This window comes from Taudactylus pleione, unplaced genomic scaffold (assembly GCF_031769625.1).
Source record: "Taudactylus pleione unplaced genomic scaffold, aTauple2 ptg000189l, whole genome shotgun sequence".
NCBI lineage: Eukaryota > Metazoa > Chordata > Amphibia > Anura > Myobatrachidae > Taudactylus > Taudactylus pleione.
Window position 1 is genome coordinate 11,400,040 of NW_028284591.1, and position 24,417 is coordinate 11,424,456.

The window sequence follows — 24,417 nt, forward strand, 5'->3', positions numbered from 1 at the left end:
GAGATAGAATAAGGAAAGGAAGGGAAAGCCTAGGCTGAGTACAGTAAGGAGCCAGAATGAGGGAGGGAAGGGAAAGCCTAGGTTGAGTACAGTAAGGAGACAGAATAAGGAAAGGAAGGGAAAGCCTAGGCTGAGTACAGTAAGGAGACAGAATAAGGAAAGGAAGGGAAAGCCTAGGCTGAGAACAGTAAGGAGACAGAATAAGGCAAGGAAAGGAAAGGAAAGCCTAGGCTGCGGACAGTAAGGACACAGAATAAGGAAAGGAAGGGAAAGCCTAGGCTGAGTACAGTAAGGAGCCAGAATTAGGGAGGGAAGGGAAAGCCTAGGCTGAGTACAGTAAGGAGACAGAATAAGGAAAGGAAGGGAAAGCCTAGGCTGAGTACAGTAAGGAGCCAGAATAAGGAAAGGAAGGGAAAGCCTAGGCTGAGTACAGTAAGGAGACAGAATAAGGAAAGGAAAGGAAAGCCTAGGCTGCGGACAGTAAGGACACAGAATAAGAAAAGGAAGGGAAAGCCTAGGCTGAGTACAGTAAGGACACAGAATAAGGGAGGGAAGGGAAAGCCTAGTCTGAGTACAGTAAGGATACAGAATAAGGAAAGAAAGGGAAAGCTTAGTCTGAGTACAGTAAGGATACAGAATAAGGGAGGGAAGGGAAAGCCTAGGCAGAGTACAGTAAGGAAACATAATAAGGAAAGGAAGGGAAAGCCTAGGCTGAGTACAGTAAGGAGACATAATAAGGAAAGGAAGGGAAAGCCTAGGCAGAGTACAGTAAAGATACAGAATAAGGAAAGGAAGGGAAAGCCTAGGCTGAGTACAGTAAGCAGACAGAAAAAGGAAAGGAAAGCCTAGGCTGAGTATAGTAAGGAGCCAGAATAAGGGGGGGAAGGGAAAGCCTAGTCTGAGTACAGTAAGGAGACAGAATAAGGAAAGGAAGGAAAAGCCTAGGCTGAGTGCAGTAAGGAGCCAGAATAATGGAGGGAAGGGAAAGCCTAGGCTGAGTACAGTAAGGATACAGAATAAGTCAAGGAAGGGAAAGCCTAGGCTGACTACAGGAAGGAGCCAGAATAAGGGAAGGAAGGGAAAGCCTAGGCAGAGTACAGTAAGGAGCCAGAATAAGGGAGGCATGGGAAAGCCTAGGCTGAGTACAGTAAGGAGACAGAATAAAAAAAGGAAGGAAAAGCCTAGGCTGAGTATAGTAAGGAGAGAATAAGGAAAGGAAGGGAAAGCCTAGGCTGAGCACAGTAAGGAGGCAGAATAAGGAAAGGGAAGTCTAGGCTGAGAACAGTAAGGAGACAGAATAAGGAAAGGAAGGGAAAGACTACGTTGAGTACAGTAAGGAGCCAGAATAAGTAAAGGAAGGGAAAGCCTAGGCTGAGTACAGTAAGGAGACAGAATAAGGAAAGGAAGGAAAAGCCTAGGCTGAGTACAGTAAGGAGACAGAATAAGGAAAGGAAGGGAAAGCCTAGGCTGAGTACAGTAAGGACACAGAATAAAGAAAGGAAGGGAAAGCCTAGGCTGAGTACAGTAAGGAGACAGAATAAGGAAAGGAAGGGAAAGCCTAGGCTGAGTACAGTAAGGACACAGAATAAGGAAAGGAAGGGAAAGTCTAGGCTGAGTACAGTAAGGAGACAGAATAAGGAAAGGGAAAGCCTAGGCTGAGTACAGTAAGGAGAGAATAAGGAAAGGAAGGGAAAGCCTAGGCTGAGTACAGTAAGGAGACAGAATAAGGAAAGGGAAGTCTAGGCTGAGAACAGTAAGGAGACAAAATAAGGAAAGGAAGGGAAAGCCTACGTTGAGTACAGTAAGGAGCCAGAATAAGTAAAGGAAGGGAAAGCCTAGGCTGAGTACAGTAAGGACACAGAATAAGGAAAGGAAGGGAAAGCCTAGGCTGAGTACAGTAAGGAGACAGAATAAGGAAAGGAAGGGAAAGCCTAGGCTGAGCACAGTAAGGAGACAGAATAAGGGAGGGAAGGGAAAGTCTAGGCTGAGTACAGTAAGGAGACAGAATAAGGAAAGGAAGGGAAAGCCTAGGCTGAGTTCAGTAAGGATACAGAATAAGGAAACGAAGGGAAAGCCTAGGCTGAGTACAGTAAGGAGACAGAATAAGGGAGGGAAGGGAAAGTCTAGGCTGAGTACAGTAAGGAGACAGAATAAGGAAACGAAGGGAAAGCCTAGGCTGAGTACAGTAAGGAGACAGAATAAGGGAGGGAAGGGAAGTCTAGGCTGAGTACAGTAAGGAGACAGAATAAGTAAAGGAAGGGAAAGCCTAGGCTGAGTACAGTAAGGATACAGAATAAGGAAAGGAAGGGAAAGCCTAGGCTGAGTACAGTAAGGAGACAGAATAAGGAAAGGAAGGGAAAGCCTAGGCTGAGTACAGTAAGGAGACAGAATAAGGAAACGAAGGGAAGGCCTAGGCTGAGTACAGTAAGGAGACAGAATAAGGAAAGGAAGGGAAAGCCTAGGCTGAGTACAGTAAGGATACAGAATAAGGAAAGGAAGGGAAAGCCTAGGCTGAGTACAGTAAGGAGACAGAATAAGGGAGGGAAGGGAAAGTCTAGGCTGAGTACAGTAAGGAGACAGAATAAGGAAAGGAAGGGAAAGTCTAGGCTGAGTACAGTAAGGACACAGAATAAGGAAAGGAAGGGAAAGCCTAGGCTGAGAAAAGCAAGGAGCCAGAATAAGGAAAGGAAGGGAAAGTCTAGGCTGGGTACAGTAAGGAGCCAGAATAAGGAAAGGAAGGGAAAGCCTAGGCTGAGTACAGTAAGGAGACAGAATAAGGAAAGGAAGGGAAAGCCTAGGCTGAGTACAGTAAGGATACAGAATAACCAAAGGAAGGGAAATCCTTGGCTGAGTACAGTAAGGAGACAGAATAAGGAAAGGAAGGGAAAGCCTAGGCTGAGAACAGTAAGGAGATAAAATAAGGAAAGGAAGGGAAAGCCTAGGCTGAGTACAGTAAGGAGACAGAATAAGTAAAGGAAGGGAAAGCCTAGGCTAAGTACAGTAAGGATACAGAATAAGGAAAGGAAGGGAAAGCCTAGGCTGAGTACAGTAAGGAGACAGAATAAGGAAATGAAGGGAAAGCCTAGGCTGAGTACAGTAAGGAGACAGAATAAGTAAAGGAAGGGAACGTCTAGGCTGAGAACAGTAAGGAGACAGAAAAAGTAAAGGAAGGGAAAGTCTAGGCTGAGTACAGTAAGAACACAGAATAAGTAAAGGAAGGGAAAGCCTAGCCTGAGTACAGTAAGGAGCCAGAATAAAAGAGGGAAGGGAAAGCCTAGGTTGAGTACAGTAAGGAGCCAGAGTAAAAGAGGGAAGGGAAAGCCTAGTCTGAGTACAGTAAGGACGCAGAATAAGTAAAGGAAGGGAAAGCCTAGGCTGAGTACAGTAAGAAGACAGAACAAGGAAAGGAAGGGAAAGCCTAGGCTGAGTACAGTAATGAGACAGAATAAGGGAGGGAAGGGAATGCCTAGGCTGAGTACAGCAAGGAGCCAGAAAAAGGAAAGGAAGGGAAAGCCTAGGCTGAGTACAGTAAGGAGACAGAATAAGGGAGGGAAGGGAATGCCTAGGCTGAGTACAGTAAGGAGCCAGAAAAAGGAAAGGAAGGGAAAGCCTAGGCTGAGTACATTAAGGAGACAGAATAAGTAAAGGAAGGGAAAGCCTAGGCTGAGTACAGTAAGGAGACAGAATAAGGAAAGGAAGGGAAAACCTAGGCTGAGTACAGTAAGAAGACAGAACAAGGAAAGGAAGGGAAAGCCTAGGCTGAGTACAGTAAGGAGACAGAATAAGGGAGGTAAGGGAAAGCCTAGGCTGAGTACAGTAAGGAGCCAGAAAAAGAAAAGGAAGGGAAAGCCTAGGCTGAGTACAGTAAGGAGACAGAATAATTAAAGGAAGGGAAAGCCTAGGCTGAGTACAGTAAGGAGACAGAATAAGGAAAGGAAGGGAAAGCCTAGGCTGAGTGCAGTAAATAGCCAGAATAATGGAGGGAAGGGAAAGCCTAGGCTGAGTACAGTAAGGATACAGAATAAGGAAAGGAAGGAAAAGCCTAGGCTGAGTACAGTAAGGAGCCAGAATAAGGGAGGGAAGGGAAAGCCTAGGCAGAGTACAGTAAGGAGCCAGAATAAGGGAGGGAAGGGAAAGCCTAGGCTGAGTACAGTAAGGAGACAGAATAAGGAAAGGAAGGGAAAGCCTAGGCTGCGTACAGTAAAGAGAGAATAAGGAAAGGAAGGGAAAGCCTAGGCTGAGTACAGTAAGGAGACAGAATAAGGAAAGGGAAGTCTAGGCTGAGAACAGTAAGGAGACAGAATAAGGAAAGGAAGGGAAAGCCTACGTTGAGTACAGTAAGGAGCCAGAATAAGTAAAGGAAGGGAAAGCCTAGGCTGAGTACAGTAAGGAGACAGAATAAGGAAAGGAAGGAAAAGCCTAGGCTGAGTATAGTAAGGAGAGAATAAGGAAAGGAAGGGAAAGCCTAGGCTGAGCACAGTAAGGAGGCAGAATAAGGAAAGGGAAGTCTAGGCTGAGAACAGTAAGGAGACAGAATAAGGAAAGGAAGGGAAAGACTACGTTGAGTACAGTAAGGAGCCAGAATAAGTAAAGGAAGGGAAAGCCTAGGCTGAGTACAGTAAGGAGACAGAATAAGTAAAGGAAGGGAAAGCCTAGGCTGAGTACAGTAAGGAGACAGAGTAAGGGAGGGAAGGGATAGGCTATGCTGAGTACAGTAAGGAGCCAGAATAAGGAAAGGAAGGGAAAGCCTAGGCTGAGTACAATAAGGAGACAGAATAAGGGAAGGAAGGGAAAGCCTAGGCTGAGTACAGTAAGGAGCCAGAATAAGAGAGGGAAGGGAAAGCCTAGGCTGAGTACAGTAAGGAGACAGAATAAGGAAAGGAAGGGAAAGCCTAGGCTGAGTACAGTAAGGACACTGAATAAGTAAAGGAAGGGAAAGCCTAGGCTGAGTACAGTAAGGATACAGAATAAGGAAAGGAAGGGAAAGCCTTGGCTGAGTACAGTAAGGAGACAGTATAAGTAAAGGAAGGGAAAGTTTAGGCTGAGTACAGTAAGAACACAGAATAAGTAAAGGAAGGGAAAGCCTAGCCTGAGTACAGTAAGGAGCCAGAATAAGGGAGGGAAGGGAAAGCCTAGGTTGAGTACAGTAAGGAGCCAGAATAAGGGAGGAAAGGGAAAGCCTAGGCTGAGTACAGTAAGGACACAGAATAAGTAAAGGAAGGGAAAGCCAAGGCTAAATACAGTAAGGAGACAGAATAAGGAAAGGAAGGGAAAGCCTAGGCTGAGTACAGTAAGAAGACAGAACAAGGAAAGGAAGGGAAAGAATAGGCTGAGTACAGTAAGGAGACAGAATAAGTAAAGGAAGGGAAAGCCTAGGCTGAGTACAGTAAGGAGACAGAGTAAGGGAGGGAAGGGATAGGCTAGGCTGAGTACAGTAAGGAGCCAGAATAAGGAAAGGAAGGGAAAGCCTAGGCTGAGTACAGAAAGGAGACAGAATAAGGGAGGGAAGGGAAAGCCTAGGCTGCGTACAGTAAGGAGAGAATAAGGAAAGGAAGGGAGAGCCTAGGCTGAGTACAGTAAGGAGACAGAATAAGGAAAGGGAAGTCTAGGCTGAGAACAGTAAGGAGACAGAATAAGGAAAGGAAGGGAAAGCCTACGTTGAGTACAGTAAGGAGCCAGAATAAGTAAAGGAAGGGAAAGCCTAGGCTGAGTACAGTAAGGAGACAGAATAAGGAAAGGAAGGAAAAGCCTAGGCTGAGTATAGTAAGGAGAGAATAAGGAAAGGAAGGGAAAGCCTAGGCTGAGCACAGTAAGGAGGCAGAATAAGGAAAGGGAAGTCTAGGCTGAGAACAGTAAGGAGACAGAATAAGGAAAGGAAGGGAAAGACTACGTTGAGTACAGTAAGGAGCCAGAATAAGTAAAGGAAGGGAAAGCCTAGGCTGAGTACAGTAAGGAGACAGAATAAGGAAAGGAAGGAAAAGCCTAGGCTGAGTACAGTAAGGAGACAGAATAAGGAAAGGAAGGGAAAGCCTAGGCTGAGTACAGTAAGGACACAGAATAAAGAAAGGAAGGGAAAGCCTAGGCTGAGTACAGTAAGGACACAGAATAAGGAAAGGAAGGGAAAGTCTAGGCTGAGTACAGTAAGGAGCCAGAATAAGGAAAGGAAGGGAAAGCATAGGCTGTGTACAGTAAGGAGACAGAATAAGGGAGGGAAGGGAAAGTCTAGGCTGAGAACAGTAAGGAGACAGAATAAGGAAAGGAAGGGAAAGCCTAGGCTGAGTTCAGTAAGGATACAGAATAAGGAAACGAAGGGAAAGCCTAGGCTGAGTACAGTAAGGAGACAGAATAAGGAAAGGAAGGGAAAGCATAGGCTGTGTACAGTAAGGAGACAGAATAAGGGAGGGAAGGGAAAGTCTAGGCTGAGTACAGTAAGGAGACAGAATAAGTAAAGGAAGGGATAGCCTAGGCTGAGTACAGTAAGGATACAGAATAAGGAAAGGAAGGGAAAGCCTAGGCTGAGTACAGTAAGGAGACAGAATAAGTAAAGGAAGGGAAAGCCTAGGCTGAGTAGAGTAAGGAGACAGAATAAGTAAAGGAAGGGAAAGTCTAGGCTGAGTACAGTAAGAACACAGAATAAGTAAAGGAAGGGAAAGCCTAGCCTGAGTACAGTAAGGAGCCAGAATAAGGGAGGGAAGGGAAAGCCTAGGTTGAGTACAGTAAGGAACCAGAATAAGGGAGGGAAGGGAAAGCCTAGGCTGAGTACAGTAAGGACACAGAATAAGTAAAGGAAGGGAAAGCCTAGGCTGAATACAGTAAGGAGACAGAATAAGGAAAGGAAGGGAAAGCCTAGGCTGAGTACAGTAAGAAGACAGAACAAGGAAAGGAAGGGAAAGCCTAGGCTGAGTACAGTAAGGAGACAGAATAAGTAAAGGAAGGGAAAGCCTAGGCTGAGTACAGTAAGAAGACAGAGTAAGGGAGGGAAGGGATAGGCTAGGCTGAGTACAGTAAGGAGCCAGAATAAGGAAAGGAAGGGAAAGCCTAGGCTGAGTACAATAAGGAGACAAAATAAGGGAAGGAAGGGAAAGCCTAGGCTGAGTACAGTAAGGAGCCAGAATAAGAGAGGGAAGGGAAAGCCTAGGCTGAGTACAGTAAGGAGACAGAATAAGGAAAGGAAGGGAAAGCCTAGGCTGAGTACAGTAAGGACACTGAATAAGTAAAGGAAGGGAAAGCCTAGGCTGAGTACAGTAAGGATACAGAATAAGGAAAGGAAGGGAAAGCCTTGGCTGAGTACAGTAAGGAGACAGTATAAGTAAAGGAAGGGAAAGTTTAGGCTGAGTACAGTAAGAACACAGAATAAGTAAAGGAAGGGAAAGCCTAGCCTGAGTACAATAAGGAGCCAGAATAAGGGAGGGAAGGGAAAGCCTAGGTTGAGTACAGTAAGGAGCCAGAATAAGGGAGGAAAGGGAAAGCCTAGGCTGAGTACAGTAAGGAGACAGAATAAGGAAAGGAAGGGAAAACCTAGGCTGAGTACAGTAAGAAGACAGAACAAGGAAAGGAAGGGAAAGCCTAGGCTGAGTACAGTAAGGAGACAGAATAAGGGAGGTAAGGGAAAGCCTAGGCTGAGTACAGTAAGGAGCCAGAAAAAGAAAAGGAAGGGAAAGCCTAGGCTGAGTACAGTAAGGAGACAGAATAATTAAAGGAAGGGAAAGCCTAGGCTGAGTACAGTAAGGAGACAGAATAAGGAAAGGAAGGGAAAGCCTAGGCTGAGTGCAGTAAATAGCCAGAATAATGGAGGGAAGGGAAAGCCTAGGCTGAGTACAGTAAGGATACAGAATAAGGAAAGGAAGGAAAAGCCTAGGCTGAGTACAGTAAGGAGCCAGAATAAGGGAGGGAAGGGAAAGCCTAGGCAGAGTACAGTAAGGAGCCAGAATAAGGGAGGGAAGGGAAAGCCTAGGCTGAGTACAGTAAGGAGACAGAATAAGGAAAGGAAGGGAAAGCCTAGGCTGCGTACAGTAAAGAGAGAATAAGGAAAGGAAGGGAAAGCCTAGGCTGAGTACAGTAAGGAGACAGAATAAGGAAAGGGAAGTCTAGGCTGAGAACAGTAAGGAGACAGAATAAGGAAAGGAAGGGAAAGCCTACGTTGAGTACAGTAAGGAGCCAGAATAAGTAAAGGAAGGGAAAGCCTAGGCTGAGTACAGTAAGGAGACAGAATAAGGAAAGGAAGGAAAAGCCTAGGCTGAGTATAGTAAGGAGAGAATAAGGAAAGGAAGGGAAAGCCTAGGCTGAGCACAGTAAGGAGGCAGAATAAGGAAAGGGAAGTCTAGGCTGAGAACAGTAAGGAGACAGAATAAGGAAAGGAAGGGAAAGACTACGTTGAGTACAGTAAGGAGCCAGAATAAGTAAAGGAAGGGAAAGCCTAGGCTGAGTACAGTAAGGAGACAGAATAAGTAAAGGAAGGGAAAGCCTAGGCTGAGTACAGTAAGGAGACAGAGTAAGGGAGGGAAGGGATAGGCTATGCTGAGTACAGTAAGGAGCCAGAATAAGGAAAGGAAGGGAAAGCCTAGGCTGAGTACAATAAGGAGACAGAATAAGGGAAGGAAGGGAAAGCCTAGGCTGAGTACAGTAAGGAGCCAGAATAAGAGAGGGAAGGGAAAGCCTAGGCTGAGTACAGTAAGGAGACAGAATAAGGAAAGGAAGGGAAAGCCTAGGCTGAGTACAGTAAGGACACTGAATAAGTAAAGGAAGGGAAAGCCTAGGCTGAGTACAGTAAGGATACAGAATAAGGAAAGGAAGGGAAAGCCTTGGCTGAGTACAGTAAGGAGACAGTATAAGTAAAGGAAGGGAAAGTTTAGGCTGAGTACAGTAAGAACACAGAATAAGTAAAGGAAGGGAAAGCCTAGCCTGAGTACAGTAAGGAGCCAGAATAAGGGAGGGAAGGGAAAGCCTAGGTTGAGTACAGTAAGGAGCCAGAATAAGGGAGGAAAGGGAAAGCCTAGGCTGAGTACAGTAAGGACACAGAATAAGTAAAGGAAGGGAAAGCCAAGGCTAAATACAGTAAGGAGACAGAATAAGGAAAGGAAGGGAAAGCCTAGGCTGAGTACAGTAAGAAGACAGAACAAGGAAAGGAAGGGAAAGAATAGGCTGAGTACAGTAAGGAGACAGAATAAGTAAAGGAAGGGAAAGCCTAGGCTGAGTACAGTAAGGAGACAGAGTAAGGGAGGGAAGGGATAGGCTAGGCTGAGTACAGTAAGGAGCCAGAATAAGGAAAGGAAGGGAAAGCCTAGGCTGAGTACAGAAAGGAGACAGAATAAGGGAGGGAAGGGAAAGCCTAGGCTGCGTACAGTAAGGAGAGAATAAGGAAAGGAAGGGAAAGCCTAGGCTGAGTACAGTAAGGAGACAGAATAAGGAAAGGGAAGTCTAGGCTGAGAACAGTAAGGAGACAGAATAAGGAAAGGAAGGGAAAGCCTACGTTGAGTACAGTAAGGAGCCAGAATAAGTAAAGGAAGGGAAAGCCTAGGCTGAGTACAGTAAGGAGACAGAATAAGGAAAGGAAGGAAAAGCCTAGGCTGAGTATAGTAAGGAGAGAATAAGGAAAGGAAGGGAAAGCCTAGGCTGAGCACAGTAAGGAGGCAGAATAAGGAAAGGGAAGTCTAGGCTGAGAACAGTAAGGAGACAGAATAAGGAAAGGAAGGGAAAGACTACGTTGAGTACAGTAAGGAGCCAGAATAAGTAAAGGAAGGGAAAGCCTAGGCTGAGTACAGTAAGGAGACAGAATAAGGAAAGGAAGGAAAAGCCTAGGCTGAGTACAGTAAGGAGACAGAATAAGGAAAGGAAGGGAAAGCCTAGGCTGAGTACAGTAAGGACACAGAATAAAGAAAGGAAGGGAAAGCCTAGGCTGAGTACAGTAAGGACACAGAATAAGGAAAGGAAGGGAAAGTCTAGGCTGAGTACAGTAAGGAGCCAGAATAAGGAAAGGAAGGGAAAGCATAGGCTGTGTACAGTAAGGAGACAGAATAAGGGAGGGAAGGGAAAGTCTAGGCTGAGAACAGTAAGGAGACAGAATAAGGAAAGGAAGGGAAAGCCTAGGCTGAGTTCAGTAAGGATACAGAATAAGGAAACGAAGGGAAAGCCTAGGCTGAGTACAGTAAGGAGACAGAATAAGGGAGGGAAGGGAAAGTCTAGGCTGAGTACAGTAAGGAGACAGAATAAGTAAAGGAAGGGATAGCCTAGGCTGAGTACAGTAAGGATACAGAATAAGGAAAGGAAGGGAAAGCCTAGGCTGAGTACAGTAAGGAGACAGAATAAGTAAAGGAAGGGAAAGCCTAGGCTGAGTAGAGTAAGGAGACAGAATAAGTAAAGGAAGGGAAAGTCTAGGCTGAGTACAGTAAGAACACAGAATAAGTAAAGGAAGGGAAAGCCTAGCCTGAGTACAGTAAGGAGCCAGAATAAGGGAGGGAAGGGAAAGCCTAGGTTGAGTACAGTAAGGAACCAGAATAAGGGAGGGAAGGGAAAGCCTAGGCTGAGTACAGTAAGGACACAGAATAAGTAAAGGAAGGGAAAGCCTAGGCTGAATACAGTAAGGAGACAGAATAAGGAAAGGAAGGGAAAGCCTAGGCTGAGTACAGTAAGAAGACAGAACAAGGAAAGGAAGGGAAAGCCTAGGCTGAGTACAGTAAGGAGACAGAATAAGTAAAGGAAGGGAAAGCCTAGGCTGAGTACAGTAAGAAGACAGAGTAAGGGAGGGAAGGGATAGGCTAGGCTGAGTACAGTAAGGAGCCAGAATAAGGAAAGGAAGGGAAAGCCTAGGCTGAGTACAATAAGGAGACAAAATAAGGGAAGGAAGGGAAAGCCTAGGCTGAGTACAGTAAGGAGCCAGAATAAGAGAGGGAAGGGAAAGCCTAGGCTGAGTACAGTAAGGAGACAGAATAAGGAAAGGAAGGGAAAGCCTAGGCTGAGTACAGTAAGGACACTGAATAAGTAAAGGAAGGGAAAGCCTAGGCTGAGTACAGTAAGGATACAGATTAAGGAAAGGAAGGGAAAGCCTTGGCTGAGTACAGTAAGGAGACAGTATAAGTAAAGGAAGGGAAAGTTTAGGCTGAGTACAGTAAGAACACAGAATAAGTAAAGGAAGGGAAAGCCTAGCCTGAGTACAGTAAGGAGCCAGAATAAGGGAGGGAAGGGAAAGCCTAGGTTGAGTACAGTAAGGAGCCAGAATAAGGGAGGAAAGGGAAAGCCTAGGCTGAGTACAGTAAGGACACAGAATAAGTAAAGGAAGGGAAAGCCAAGGCTAAATACAGTAAGGAGACAGAATAAGGAAAGGAAGGGAAAGCCTAGGCTGAGTACAGTAAGAAGACAGAACAAGGAAAGGAAGGGAAAGAATAGGCTGAGAACAGTAAGGAGACAGAATAAGTAAAGGAAGGGAAAGCCTAGGCTGAGTACAGTAAGGAGACAGAGTAAGGGAGGGAAGGGATAGGCTAGGCTGAGTACAGTAAGGAGCCAGAATAAGGAAAGGAAGGGAAAGCCTAGGCTGAGTACAGAAAGGAGACAGAATAAGGGAGGGAAGGGATAGGCTAGGCTGAGTAAAGGAAGGAGACAGAATAAGTAAAGGAAGGGAAAGCCTAGGCTGAGTACAGTAAGAAGCCAGAATAAGGGAGGGAAGGGAAAGCCTAGGCCGAGTACAGTAAGGGGACAGAATAAGGAAAGGAAGGGAAAGCCTAGGCTGATTACATTAAGAACACAGAATAAGTAAAGGAAGGGAAAGCCTAGCCTGAGTACAGTAAGGAGCCAGAATAAGGGAGGGAAGGGAAAGCCTAGGTTGAGTACAGTAAGGAGCCAGAATACGGGAGGGAAGGGAAAGCCTAGTCTGAGTACAGTAAGGACACAGAATAAGTAAAGGAAGGGAAAGCCTAGGCTGAGTACAGTAAGGAGACAGAATAAGGAAAGGAAGGGAAAGCCTAGGCTGAGTACAGTAAGAAGACAGAACAAGGAAAGGAAGGGAAAGCCTAGGCTGAGTACAGTAAGGAGACAGAATAAGGGAGGGAAGGGAATGCCTAGGCTGAGTACAGTAAGGAGCCAGAAAAAGTAAAGGAAGGGAAAGTCTAGGCTGAGTACAGTAAGGAGACAGAATAAGGAAAGGAAGGGAAAGCCTAGGCTGAGTACAGTAAGGACACAGAATAAGTAAAGGAAGGGAAAGCCTAGGCTGAGTACAGTAAGGATACAGAATAAGGAAAGTAACGGAAAGCCATGACTGAGTACAGTAAGGACACAGAATAATAAAGGAAGGGAAAGCCTAGGCTGAGTACAGTAAGGAGCCAGAATAATGGAGGGAAGGGAAAGCCTAGGCTGAGTACAGTAAGGAGCCAGAATAAGGGAGGGAAGGGAAAGCCTAGGCTGAGTACAGTAAGGAGCCAGAATAAGGGAGGAAAGGGAAAGCCTAGGCTGAGTACAGTAAGGAGCCAGAATAAGGGAGGGAAGGGAAAGCCTAGGCCGAGTACAGTAAGGAGACAGAATAAGGAAAGGAAGGGAAAGCCTCGGCTGAGTACAGTAAGGACACAGAATAAGTAAAGGAAGGGAAAGCCAAGGCTGAGTACAGTAAGGAGACAGAATAAGTAAAGGAAGGGATAGTCTAGGCTGAGTACAGTAAGAACACAGAATAAGTAAAGGAAAGGAAAGCCTAGCCTGAGTACAGTAAGGAGCCAGAATAAGGGAGGGAAGGGAAAGCCTAGGTTGAGTACAGTAAGGAGCCAGAATAAGGGAGGGAAGGGAAAGCCTAGGCTGAGTACAGTAAGGACACAGAATAAGGAAAGGAAGGGAAAGCCTAAGCTGAGTACAGTAAGGAGACAGATTAAGGAAAGGAAGGTAAAGCCTAGGCTGAGTACAGTAAGGAGACAGAATAAGTAAAGGAAGGGAAAGCCTAGGCTGAGTACAGTAAGGAGACAGAATAAGGAAAGGAAAGGAAAGCCTAGGCTGAGTATAGTAAGGACACAGAATAAGGAAAGGAAGGGAAAGCCTAGGCTGAGTACAGTAAGGAGAAAGAATAAGGAAAGGAAGGGAAAGCCTAGGCTGAGTACAGTAATGAGCCAGAATAAGGGAGGGAAGGGAAAGCCTAGGCTGAGTACAGTAAGGAGCCAGAATAAGGAAAGGAAGGGAAAGCCTAGGCTGAGTACTGTAAGGAGCCAGAATAAGGGAGGGAAGGGAAAGCCTAGTCTAAGTACAGTAAGGAGACAGAATAAGGAAAGGAAGGGAAAGCCTAGGCTGAGTACAGTAAGGAGCCAGAATAAGGGAGGGAAGGGAAAGCATAGGCTGAGTATAGTAAGGACACAGAATAAGTAAAGGAAGGGAAAGCCTAGGCTGAGTACAGTAAGGAGACAGAATAAGGAAAGGAAGGGAAAGCCTAGGCTGAGTACAGTAAGAAGACAGAACAAGGAAAGGAAGGGAAAGCCTAGGCTGAGAACAGTAAGGAGACAGAATAAGTAAAGGAAGGGAAAGCCTAGGCTGAGTACAGTAAGGAGACAGAGTAAGGGAGGGAAGGGATAGGCTAGGCTGAGTACAGTAAGGAGCCAGAATAAGGAAAGGAAGGGAAAGCCTAGGCTGAGTACAGTAAGGAAACAGAATAAGGGAAGGAAGGGAAAGCCTAGGCTGAGTACAGTAAGGAGCCAGAATAAGAGAGGGAAGGGAAAGCCTAGGCTGAGTACAGTAAGGAGACAGAATAAGGAAGGGAAGGGAAAGCCTAGGCTGAGTACAGTAAGGACACTGAATTAGTAAAGGAAGGGAAAGCCTAGGCTGAGTACAGTAAGGATACAGAATAAGGAAAGGAAGGGAAAGTCTAGGCTGAGTACAGTAAGGAGCCAGAATAAGGAAAGGAAGGGAAAGCATAGGCTGTGTACAGTAAGGAGACAGAATAAGGGAGGGAAGGGAAAGTCTAGGCTGAGAACAGTAAGGAGACAGAGTAAGGAAAGGAAGGGAGAGCCTAGGCTGAGTTCAGTAAGGATACAGAATAAGGAAACGAAGGGAAAGCCTAGGCTGAGTACAGTAAGGAGACAGAATAAGGGAGGGAAGGGAAAGTCTAGGCTGAGTACAGTAAGGAGACAGAATAAGTACAGGAAGGGAAAGCCTAGGCTGAGTACAGTAAGGATACAGAATAAGGAAAGGAAGGGAAAGCCTAGGCTGAGTACAGTAAGGAGACAGTATAAGTAAAGGAAGGGAAAGCCTAGGCTGAGTAGAGTAAGGAGACAGAATAAGTAAAGGAAGGGAAAGTCTAGGCTGAGTACAGTAAGAACACAGAATAAGTAAAGGAAGGGAAAGCCTAGCCTGAGTACAGTAAGGAGCCAGAATAAGGGAGGGAAGGGAAAGCCTAGGTTGAGTACAGTAAGGAACCAGAATAAGGGAGGGAAGGTAAAGCCTAGGCTGAGTACAGTAAGGACACAGAATAAGTAAAGGAAGGGAAAGCCTAGGCTGAATACAGTAAGGAGACAGAATAAGGAAAGGAAGGGAAAGCCTAGGCTGAGTACAGTAAGAAGACAGAACAAGGAAAGGAAGGGAAAGCCTAGGCTGAGTACAGTAAGGAGACAGAATAAGTAAAGGAAGGGAAAGCCTAGGCTGAGTACAGTAAGGAGACAGAGTAAGGGAGGGAAGGGATAGGCTAGGCTGAGTACAGTAAGGAGCCAGAATAAAGAAAGGAAGGGAAAGCCTAGGCTGAGTACAATAAGGAGACAGAATAAGGGAAGGAAGGGAAAGCCTAGGCTGAGTACAGTAAGGAGCCAGAATAAGAGAGGGAAGGGAAAGCCTAGGCTGAGTACAGTAAGGAGACAGAATAAGGAAAGGAAGGGAAAGCCTAGGCTGAGTACAGTAAGGACACTGAATAAGTAAAGGAAGGGAAAGCCTAGGCTGAGTACAGTAAGGATACAGAATAAGGAAAGGAAGGGAAAGCCTTGGCTGAGTACAGTAAGGAGACAGTATAAGTAAAGGAAGGGAAAGTCTAGGCTGAGTACAGTAAGAACACAGAATAAGTAAAGGAAGGGAAAGCCTAGCCTGAGTACAGTAAGGAGCCAGAATAAGGGAGGGAAGGGAAAGCCTAGGTTGAGTACAGTAAGGAGCCAGAATAAGGGAGGAAAGGGAAAGCCTAGGCTGAGTACAGTAAGGACACAGAATAAGTAAAGGAAGGGAAAGCCAAGGCTGAATACAGTAAGGAGACAGAATAAGGAAAGGAAGGGAAAGCCTAGGCTGAGTACAATAAGAAGACAGAACAAGGAAAGGAAGGGAAAGAATAGGCTGAGTACAGTAAGGAGACAGAATAAGTAAAGGAAGGGAAAGCCTAGGCTGAGTACAGTAAGGAGACAGAGTAAGGGAGGGAAGGGATAGGCTAGGCTGAGTACAGTAAGGAGCCAGAATAAGGAAAGGAAGGGAATGCCTAGGCTGAGTACAGTAAGGAGCCAGAAAAAGTAAAGGAAGGGAAAGTCTAGGCTGAGTACAGTAATTAGACAGAATAAGGAAAGGAAGGGAAAGCCTAGGCTGAGTACAGTAAGGACACAGAATAAGTAAAGGAAGGGAAAGCCTAGGCTGAGTACAGTAAGGATACAGAATAAGGAAAGGAACGGAAAGCCCTGACTGAGTACAGTAAGGACACAGAATAATAAAGGAAGGGAAAGCCTAGGCTGAGTACAGTAAGGAGCCAGAATAATGGAGGGAAGGGAAAGCCTAGGCTGAGTACAGTAAGGAGCCAGAATAAGGGAGGGAAGGGAAAGCCTAGGCTGAGTACAGTAAGGAGCCAGAATAAGGGAGGAAAGGGAAAGCCTAGGCTGAGTACAGTAAGGAGCCAGAATAAGGGAGGGAAGGGAAAGCCTAGGCTGAGTACAGTAAGGAGACAGAATAAGTAAAGGAAGGGAAAGTCTAGGCTGAGTACAGTAAGAACACAGAATAAGTAAAGGAAAGGAAAGCCTAGCCTGAGTACAGTAAGGAGCCAGAATAAGGGAGGGAAGGGAAAGCCTAGGTTGAGTACAGTAAGGAGCCAGAATAAGGGAGGGAAGGGAAAGCCTAGGCTGAGTACAGTAAGGACACAGAATAAGGAAAGGAAGCGAAAGCCTAGGCTGAGTACAGTAAGGAGACAGATTAAGGAAAGGAAGGGAAAGCCTAGGCTGAGTACAGTAAGGAGACAGAATAAGTAAAGGAAGGGAAAGCCTAGGCTGAGTACAGTAAGGAGACAGAATAAGGAAAGGAAAGGAAAGCCTAGGCTGAGTACAGTAAGGACACAGAATAAGGAAAGGAAGGGAAAGCCTAGGCTGAGTACAGTAAGGAGAAAGAATAAGGAAAGGAAGGGAAAGCCTAGGCTGAGTACAGTAATGAGCCAGAATAAGGGAGGGAAGGGAAAGCCTAGGCTGAGTACAGTAAGGAGCCAGAATAAGGAAAGGAAGGGAAAGCCTAGGCTGAGTACTGTAAGGAGCCAGAATAAGGGAGGGAAGGGAAAGCCTAGTCTAAGTACAGTAAGGAGACAGAATAAGGAAAGGAAGGGAAAGCCTAGGCTGAGTACAGTAAGGAGCCAGAATAAGGGAGGGAAGGGAAAGCATAGGCTGAGTATAGTAAGGACACAGAATAAGTAAAGGAAGGGAAAGCCTAGGCTGAGTACAGTAAGGAGACAGAATAAGGAAAGGAAGGGAAAGCCTAGGCTGAGTACAGTAAGAAGACAGAACAAGGAAAGGAAGGGAAAGCCTAGGCTGAGTACAGTAAGGAGACAGAATAAGTAAAGGAAGGGAAAGCCTAGGCTGAGTACAGTAAGGAGACAGAGTAAGGGAGGGAAGGGATAGGCTAGGCTGAGTACAGTAAGGAGCCAGAATAAGGAAAGGAAGGGAAAGCCTAGGCTGAGTACAGTAAGGAGACAGAATAGGGGAAGGAAGGGAAAGCCTAGGCTGAGTACAGTAAGGAGCCAGAATAAGAGAGGGAAGGGAAAGCCTAGGCTGAGTACAGTAAGGAGACAGAATAAGGAAGGGAAGGGAAAGCCTAGGCTGAGTACAGTAAGGACACTGAATAAGTAAAGGAAGGGAAAGCCTAGGCTGAGTACAGTAAGGATACAGAATAAGGAAAGGAAGGGAAAGCCTTGGCTGAGTACAGTAAGGAGACAGTATAAGTAAAGGAAGGGAAAGTCTAGGCTGAGTACAGTAAGAACACAGAATAAGTAAAGGAAGGGAAAGCCTAGCCTGAGTACAGTAAGGAGCCAGAATAAGGGAGGGAAGGGAAAGCCTAGGTTGAGTACAGTAAGGAGCCAGAATAAGGGAGGAAAGGGAAAGCCTAGGCTGAGTACAGTAAGGACACAGAATAAGTAAAGGAAGGGAAAGCCTAGGCTGAATACAGTAAGGAGACAGAATAAGGAAAGGAAGGGAAAGCCTAGGCTGAGTACAGTAAGAAGACAGAACAAGGAAAGGAAGGGAAAGACTAGGCTGAGTACAGTAAGGAGACAGAATAAGTAAAGGAAGGGAAAGCCTAGGCTTACAGTAAGGAGACAGAGTAAGGGAGGGAAGGGATAGGCTAGGCTGAGTACAGTAAGGAGCCAGAATAAGGAAAGGAAGGGAAAGCCTAGGCTGAGTACAGTAAGGAGACAGAATAATCGAGGGAAGGGATAGGCTAGGCTGAGTACAGTAAGGAGACAGAATAAGTAAAGGAAGGGAAAGCCTAGGCTGAGTACAGTAAGAAGCCAGAATAAGGGAGGGAAGGGAAAGCCTAGGCCGAGTACAGTAAGGGGACAGAATAAGGAAAGGAAGGGAAAGCCTAGGCTGATTACAGTAAGAACACAGAATAAGTAAAGGAAGGGAAAGCCTAGCCTGAGTACAGTAAGGAGCCAGAATAAGGGAGGGAAGGGAAAGCCTAGGTTGAGTACAGTAAGGAGCCAGAATACGGGAGGGAAGGGAAAGCCTAGTCTGAGTACAGTAAGGACACAGAATAAGTAAAGGAAGGGAAAGCCTAGGCTGAGTACAGTAAGGAGACAGAATAAGGAAAGGAAGGGAAAGCCTAGGCTGAGTACCGTAAGAAGACAGAACAAGGAAAGGAAGGGAAAGCCTAGGCTGAGTACAGTAAGGAGACAGAATAAGGGAGGGAAGGGAATGCCTAGGCTGAGTACAGTAAGGAGCCAGAAAAAGTAAAGGAAGGGAAAGTCTAGGCTGAGTACAGTAAGGAGACAGAATAAGGAAAGGAAGGGAAAGCCTAGGCTGAGTACAGTAAGGGCACAGAATAAGTAAAGGAAGGGAAAGCCTAGGCTGAGTACAGTAAGGATACAGAATAAGGAAAGGAAGGGAAAGCCCTGACTGAGTACAGTAAGGACACAGAATAATAAAGGAAGGGAAAGCCTAGGCTGACTACAGTAAGGAGCCAGAATAAGGGAGGGAAGGGAAAGCCTAGGCTGAGTACAGTAAGGAGCCAGAATAAGGGAGGGAAGGGAAAGCCTAGGCTGAGTACAGTAAGGAGACAGAATAAGGGAGGAAAGGGAAAGCCTAGGCTGAGTACAGTAAGGAGCCAGAATAAGGGAGGGAAGGGAAAGCCTAGGCCGAGTACAGTAAGGAGACAGAATAAGGAAAGGAAGGGAAAGCCTAGGCTGAGTACAGTAAGGACACAGAATAAGTAAAGGAAGGGAAAGCCTAGGCTGAGTACAGTAAGGAGACAGAATAAGTAAAGGAAGGGAAAGTCTAGGCTGAGTACAGTAAGAACACAGAATAAGGAAAGGAAAGGAAAGCCTAGCCTGAGTACAGTAAGGAGCCAGAATAAGGGAGGGAAGGGAAATCCTAGGTTGAGTACAGTAAGGAGCCAGAATAAGGGAGGGAAGGGAAAGCCTAGGCTGAGTACAGTAAGGACACAGAATAAGGAAAGGAAGGGAAAGCCTAGGCTGAGTACAGTAAGGAGACAGAATAAGGAAAGGAAGGGAAAGCCTAGGCTGAGTACAGTAAGGAGACAGAATAAGTAAAGGAAGGGAAAGCCTAGGCTGAGTACAGTAAGGAGACAGAATAAGGAAAGGAAGGGAAAGCCTAGGCTGAGTACAGTAAGGACACAGAATAAGGAAAGGAAGGGAAAGCCTAGGCTGAGTACAGTAAGGAGAAAGAATAAGGAAAGGAAGGGAAAGCCTAGGCTGAGTACAGTAAGGAGCCAGAATAAGGGAGGGAAGGGAAAGCCTAGGCTGAGTACAGTAAGGAGCCAGAATAAGGAAAGGAAGGGAAAGCCTAGGCTGAGTACTGTAAGGAGCCAGAATAAGGGAGGGAAGGGAAAGCCTAGTCTAAGTACAGTAAGGAGACAGAATAAGGAAAGGAAGGGAAAGCCTAGGCTGAGTACAGTAAGGAGCCAGAATAAGGGAGGGAAGGGAAAGCATAGGCTGAGTATAGTAAGGACACAGAATAAGTAAAGGAAGGGAAAGCCTAGGCTGAGTACAGTAAGGAGACAGAATAAGGAAAGGAAGGGAAAGCCTAGGCTGAGTACAGTAAGAAGACAGAACAAGGAAAGGAAGGGAAAGCCTAGGCTGAGTACAGTAAGGAGACAGAATAAGGGAGGGAAGGGCAAGGCTAGGCTGAGTACAGTAAGGAGCCAGAATAATGGAGGGAAGGGAAAGCCTAGGCTGAGTACAGTAAGGAGCCAGAAAAAGTAAAGGAAGAGAAAGCCTAGGCTGAGTACAGTAAGGATACAGAATAAGGAAAGGAAGGGAAAGCCTAGGCTGAGTACAGTAAGGAGACAGCATAAGTAAAGGAAGGGAAAGCCTATGCTGAGTACAGTAAGGAGACAGAATAAGTAAAGGAAGGGAAAGTCTAGGCTGAGTACAGTAAGAACACAGAATAAGTAAAGGAAGGGAAAGCCTAGGCTGAGTACAGTAAGGAGCCAGAATAAGGGAGGGAAGGGAAAGCCTAGGCTGAGTACAGTAAGGAGCCAGAATAAGGGAGGGAAGGCAATGATACACATTTAAAGAGGCCTCACCTGCCAAGAGGTCTGGTGATTGGAAGGCCGGAACTACAATTTCCTCATTAAGGTGGAAACGAGAAACCACATTGGGAAGGAAGCCAGGGCGTGTTTGAAGAACAGCCCTATCCTTATGAAAGATCAGAAATGGGGAGCGACAGGAGAACCCCCCTAAATCCGATAACCTATGGGCAGACGCTATAGCCAGAAGAAAAAGTCTTCACAGTGAGCCATTTGACGTCTACTGAGTACAGGGGTTCAAATGGAGGTTCCTGAAGGGCGTGGAGAACCAATGAGAAATACCACGGTGCCACAGGAGAGACAAAGGGGATGTATACGGAGAACACCCTGCAGGTAGGTGTGAACATCAGACAAAGGGGATGTATACGGAGAACACCCTGCAGGTAGGTGTGAGCAATTCTGTGCTGGAACCAGATGGACAGAGCAGAGACGTGTACTTTCAGAGAGGCCAGGCGTAGACCAAGATCCAATCCAGCTGTAAGAAAGACAAGGATTCCAGAAACCCTAAAAACCTGGGGGTCATAGTTTCTGGTAGCACACCACTGGAATTATGTATGCCACACCCGCTGATAAATCCGAGCAGAGGCTGGCTTACGCGCCTTGAGCATCGTCTGGACCACAGAGCTAGAAAACCCTTTAGACCTGAGGAGGTATGTCAGACGGGCCAGGTCTGGATGTAGACAGGGACCCTGATACAACAGTCATTGAGGAAGTTGGAGAGGAGCATCTATGGAGAAACTTTAAGACCAGAGAAGAACTTCCGAATAACCTGAGGAAGATGGGAGACTGGGTGGAAGAGGTACGCCAAATGGAAGGTCCACTTCACTGACAATGCGTCCATGAAGGCTTCGTCGGGGTCCCTTGTCCTGGACCCGTACACTGGAAGCTTGTGGTTGTGTTGTGAGGCCATGAGGTCCACGTCCAGTAGATCCCATTTGCAAACCAGGAGCTGAAAGACTTCTGGGTATAGACACCACACCCTTGCGTGTACGGCTATTATAAGAAGTGGAGACCATCTATTTGCATTAATTGACGTTTCTATTCACGTTGGATCTTTAAAGGTTAAGACAACAGATATTTTTTATTTCTTTTAACTTCATTTAATGTACTTCATTTTCAATAATCTATATAGAAATTCTACAAAGTCTGACATGAGCAGTAGGAGGATTTGTGACTTGGGAAAGATTCGCACCCATGCCTGCCCCCAATAACGGTTCCCACTGCGGGGGGAGGGTGAGAAAAAAAGTGCCTGCAAGTGTCTGGTCCAACTTACGTGTAACATTTACATCCGCTAGCCTTCATCCATATTACACAGGAATAATACACATAGGGGGTCATTCAGACCCACTCGCGAGCGGCAGTACGCTCGCAAGTGGGTCGATGTTCCCCACTGCGTATGCGCACGACGGAGGGAGCTCCGTCGTGCGCATGCGCAAGACCCGGCGAGCGAAGGACTTTCCATAGCTCCGGGTCTCGCACCAAAGGGGGCGTGCTGTTGTTCCTATGGGAACGCCTACTGTCTGAAGCCGGCCCCACTGACATCACTAGTGATGTCAGTGGGAGTGATTTTGGCTCTGATAGAGCCAAAATCACTCCTGGCCTTGCGGTTGAGAAACCCGACCACAGGGTTTCACTCGCAAGTCCGATGGTCGCGATGGTCAAGACCATCGCGACCATCTTGCTGGACGCTCGTATATGCTGTGGGTGGTGACCCACAGCTATACGAGCGTCCAGGAGGACGCTCCATTTTAATGGAGGTGGGCCCTGATTCAGAGCGAGCGCTCTGGTCAGAGCGTCCGGCTCTGAATCAGGGCCATATTACACAGGAATAATACACATATTACACAGGAATAATACACATATTACACAGGAATAATATACATATTACACAGGAAGCGTCAGATGGAAACATGATATTACCCAAAATATTGGACAGGGTTAAACCAGGAGGAGCCTATAGCTGCTGAGATACCGGGGTAATCATGCTGCATTGTGTGGATATAAGTGGGATCCTATTGTATTGTACTGCGCCCGAGCAGACTTCCCGGAGCCAGCTGCAGGGGTTTGATCAATGTGAGCTGGCACGGCAATAGAGATTACCACTAACCCCGTACCCTCACATCTTGTACTAGCAAATATATTTATGTATTACATAAATGGCTTCTGAGAAAGTTCATCTTTGTCAAGGCACTAAAGGGGCCTATTTATCATTTGTGGCATATTCCTCGAAAACACCCATATTCGGGGGATACCCGCACATATTAAGGACCCCCCAGCTGTACTATGGAGAGATAAGAGCAGATATCTCCATTTCTATGGGGGGGTTGCAAAGCTGTCAGATTTCCAAAGCACCTGGAACGCAAAACTGGAATGTGGACCGCGTGTGCGCGGGAGCCACGATAGAGGCGTGCAGAGAGAGCTGACGGGGTCACTTCACCCTGAGCACATCATGAGGATGGGTTCCTTTTGTATCCCTTGTCCCTGTGTGTGCATATTAATAAATTCCAGCTGCATTATCGCATACAAGCAATATGTTCAATGGCGCTAACATCGGGCCCAGACCGCAATGAGTACGTGAATATTGATAAACGGGCCACTAAGGGTTAGCTAATGCTTCCGCATGTGCGCTGCTGCGACGACCAGACCAGTAAATGTATTTTCCAGATCCATCTTACAATAGGATCACCGAAAATAAACGATATCAACCTAGTTTCGCAAGAATCTCATTTCAATGACGTAATAGAGCCCGACGTCACAAAAGAACATTTGAACCGCGGCTTAAAACTATTTGGGGTTTATAAATGCCTCTCGCTGACTGGGTGGGTATATAAACTGTAAAGGTGTATTTATAATTTCACTCAGTGAATTACAGACACTTTTATGACCACTGGCGTCTACAAAGGGTTACAGGAGAAACGGAGGCACCATGATCACATGACTGACCTGTCCGTTATAATACTCGGGTTGACTGTCACCACGTCTGTCTTCATACCTACGTCTGCCACATATTTGTGCGATATAGGGGGCAGGTTGCATCTGGAAAAAAAAACACAACAAACAAGAAAGTGAAACAGTGGCACAATGGGTATGACGCTTTGCTGCCTCATAGCACTGGGTCATGGGTTCAATGCCACCCAGGGCAGCGTAATACGTGTGTGCGCAATATGTGTGCGCTATATAAATAACTGTTCATAAATAAACCGCCAATGAAGTCTTTTATATCAGTCAGGCAGCAGCGCAAACGTCAAATCAACGCCTCCTGCTCGGTCACTTTTCTGCCCAGCTCATAAACGTGTGCCCACCGAGAGGGCAGATTAAGTTGATCTCTGCCCAATTGCGATGGAATGATGTGCCCCCTCTGCACACATTAATGCAATGTCATTTGAAATAGCTGCCCGCCTGTGTCCCAGGGTAGGGAAGCAAGGGCCTGATTCTGAGTTGGGAATGAAAGCAAGTAACTGTGGACGTAATTCAGAGATGTACGTAAATCCTATATTTATATCTCTGATGTTTGCAGATCTGCTGTGTGTTGCAATGTCGCTCGCAAAAGCTGCAGCATGATGGTCATGCGTTTGGGGGGCGGTGACTGGCAGCGTTCCAGAAAATAGGGGCATGTCGGGCGAGTTTTCTGGGTGTGCAGAAGCCAGTGGCTGCGTCCTCGGATGCAGCTTCGCTGGCCTCGGTGGCGTGATTTCACCGCACATCCTGTCCAATGTTCGCACAGCTGATCCGAGAGTGCGCCTTTGGCTGCAGCCAGCGGACTTCAGAAGAAGGCGGATTATGCATAATTTCGCAAAGCCGCTGCCTACAAAGACGCAGCGGCTGTGCCTTTTGGACCTCATTCAGGGCCGCTCGCTAATTGCGGTCGTTCGTTCCAAAAAAAGGGGTGGCTATTCAAATGAACCGTTCGCTCTTTGCGGTCTGTTCACGCCTCTATGTCTGAAGGAGCGAGCAAAACTTGCGGTCGAAATTTTGAAAAATACGCCCCCTTGCCGCTCGCACCATACATCATGTCCGCTATTTATTTGATTAATCGAGTACATCGAACAGCGTATGAACTGCTCGCTATTCTTGTGGTTGGTTTTTCCTACCAGTATATTGCGAGCAGTTCTGACTATAAAACAACCAGGTGACGTGGTCGATGACGCTGCTGTATTAATTATGCACACCCTTAAAACGCCCGTTTTGACCTTTAAGCACGCCTGCGTTCTGAATTCCACTCCCCGTTTTCAAGCACCTTCCCCTGTTACCACCCACATACGCCTCCTCCTGACACTCAAAATAGCAGGCATTCGCTATTTAGCGAACTAACGATTTTTGGCCGCACTGACTGGTTCGCGCATGCGTATTACAAACCGTACGCATGCGCAGATGTGCGAACATCGAGCGGCTCTGAATCAGGCCCTTAGTGTCCATCTCCGAATCAGCCCCGATGCACCTTGGTAAAACCATGTTGTACTGCAGGGGGGGGGGCAG

At 46.4% G+C, this 24,417-nt stretch overlaps 1 protein-coding gene across 2 annotated transcripts in view; it reads right to left on the bottom strand.

Annotated features, from left to right (window-relative positions):
* Positions 1–24,417, bottom strand: part of ST8SIA5 (ST8 alpha-N-acetyl-neuraminide alpha-2,8-sialyltransferase 5) — a 189,133-nt gene that overhangs the window by 28,177 nt on the left and 136,539 nt on the right. For both annotated transcript variants that reach the window (XM_088476565.1, XM_088476566.1), the window contains exon 6: positions 22,885–22,977. In XM_088476565.1, coding sequence (XP_088332691.1) covers positions 22,885–22,977 — 93 coding nt within the window. The remainder of the gene's footprint in view (positions 1–22,884; positions 22,978–24,417) is intronic.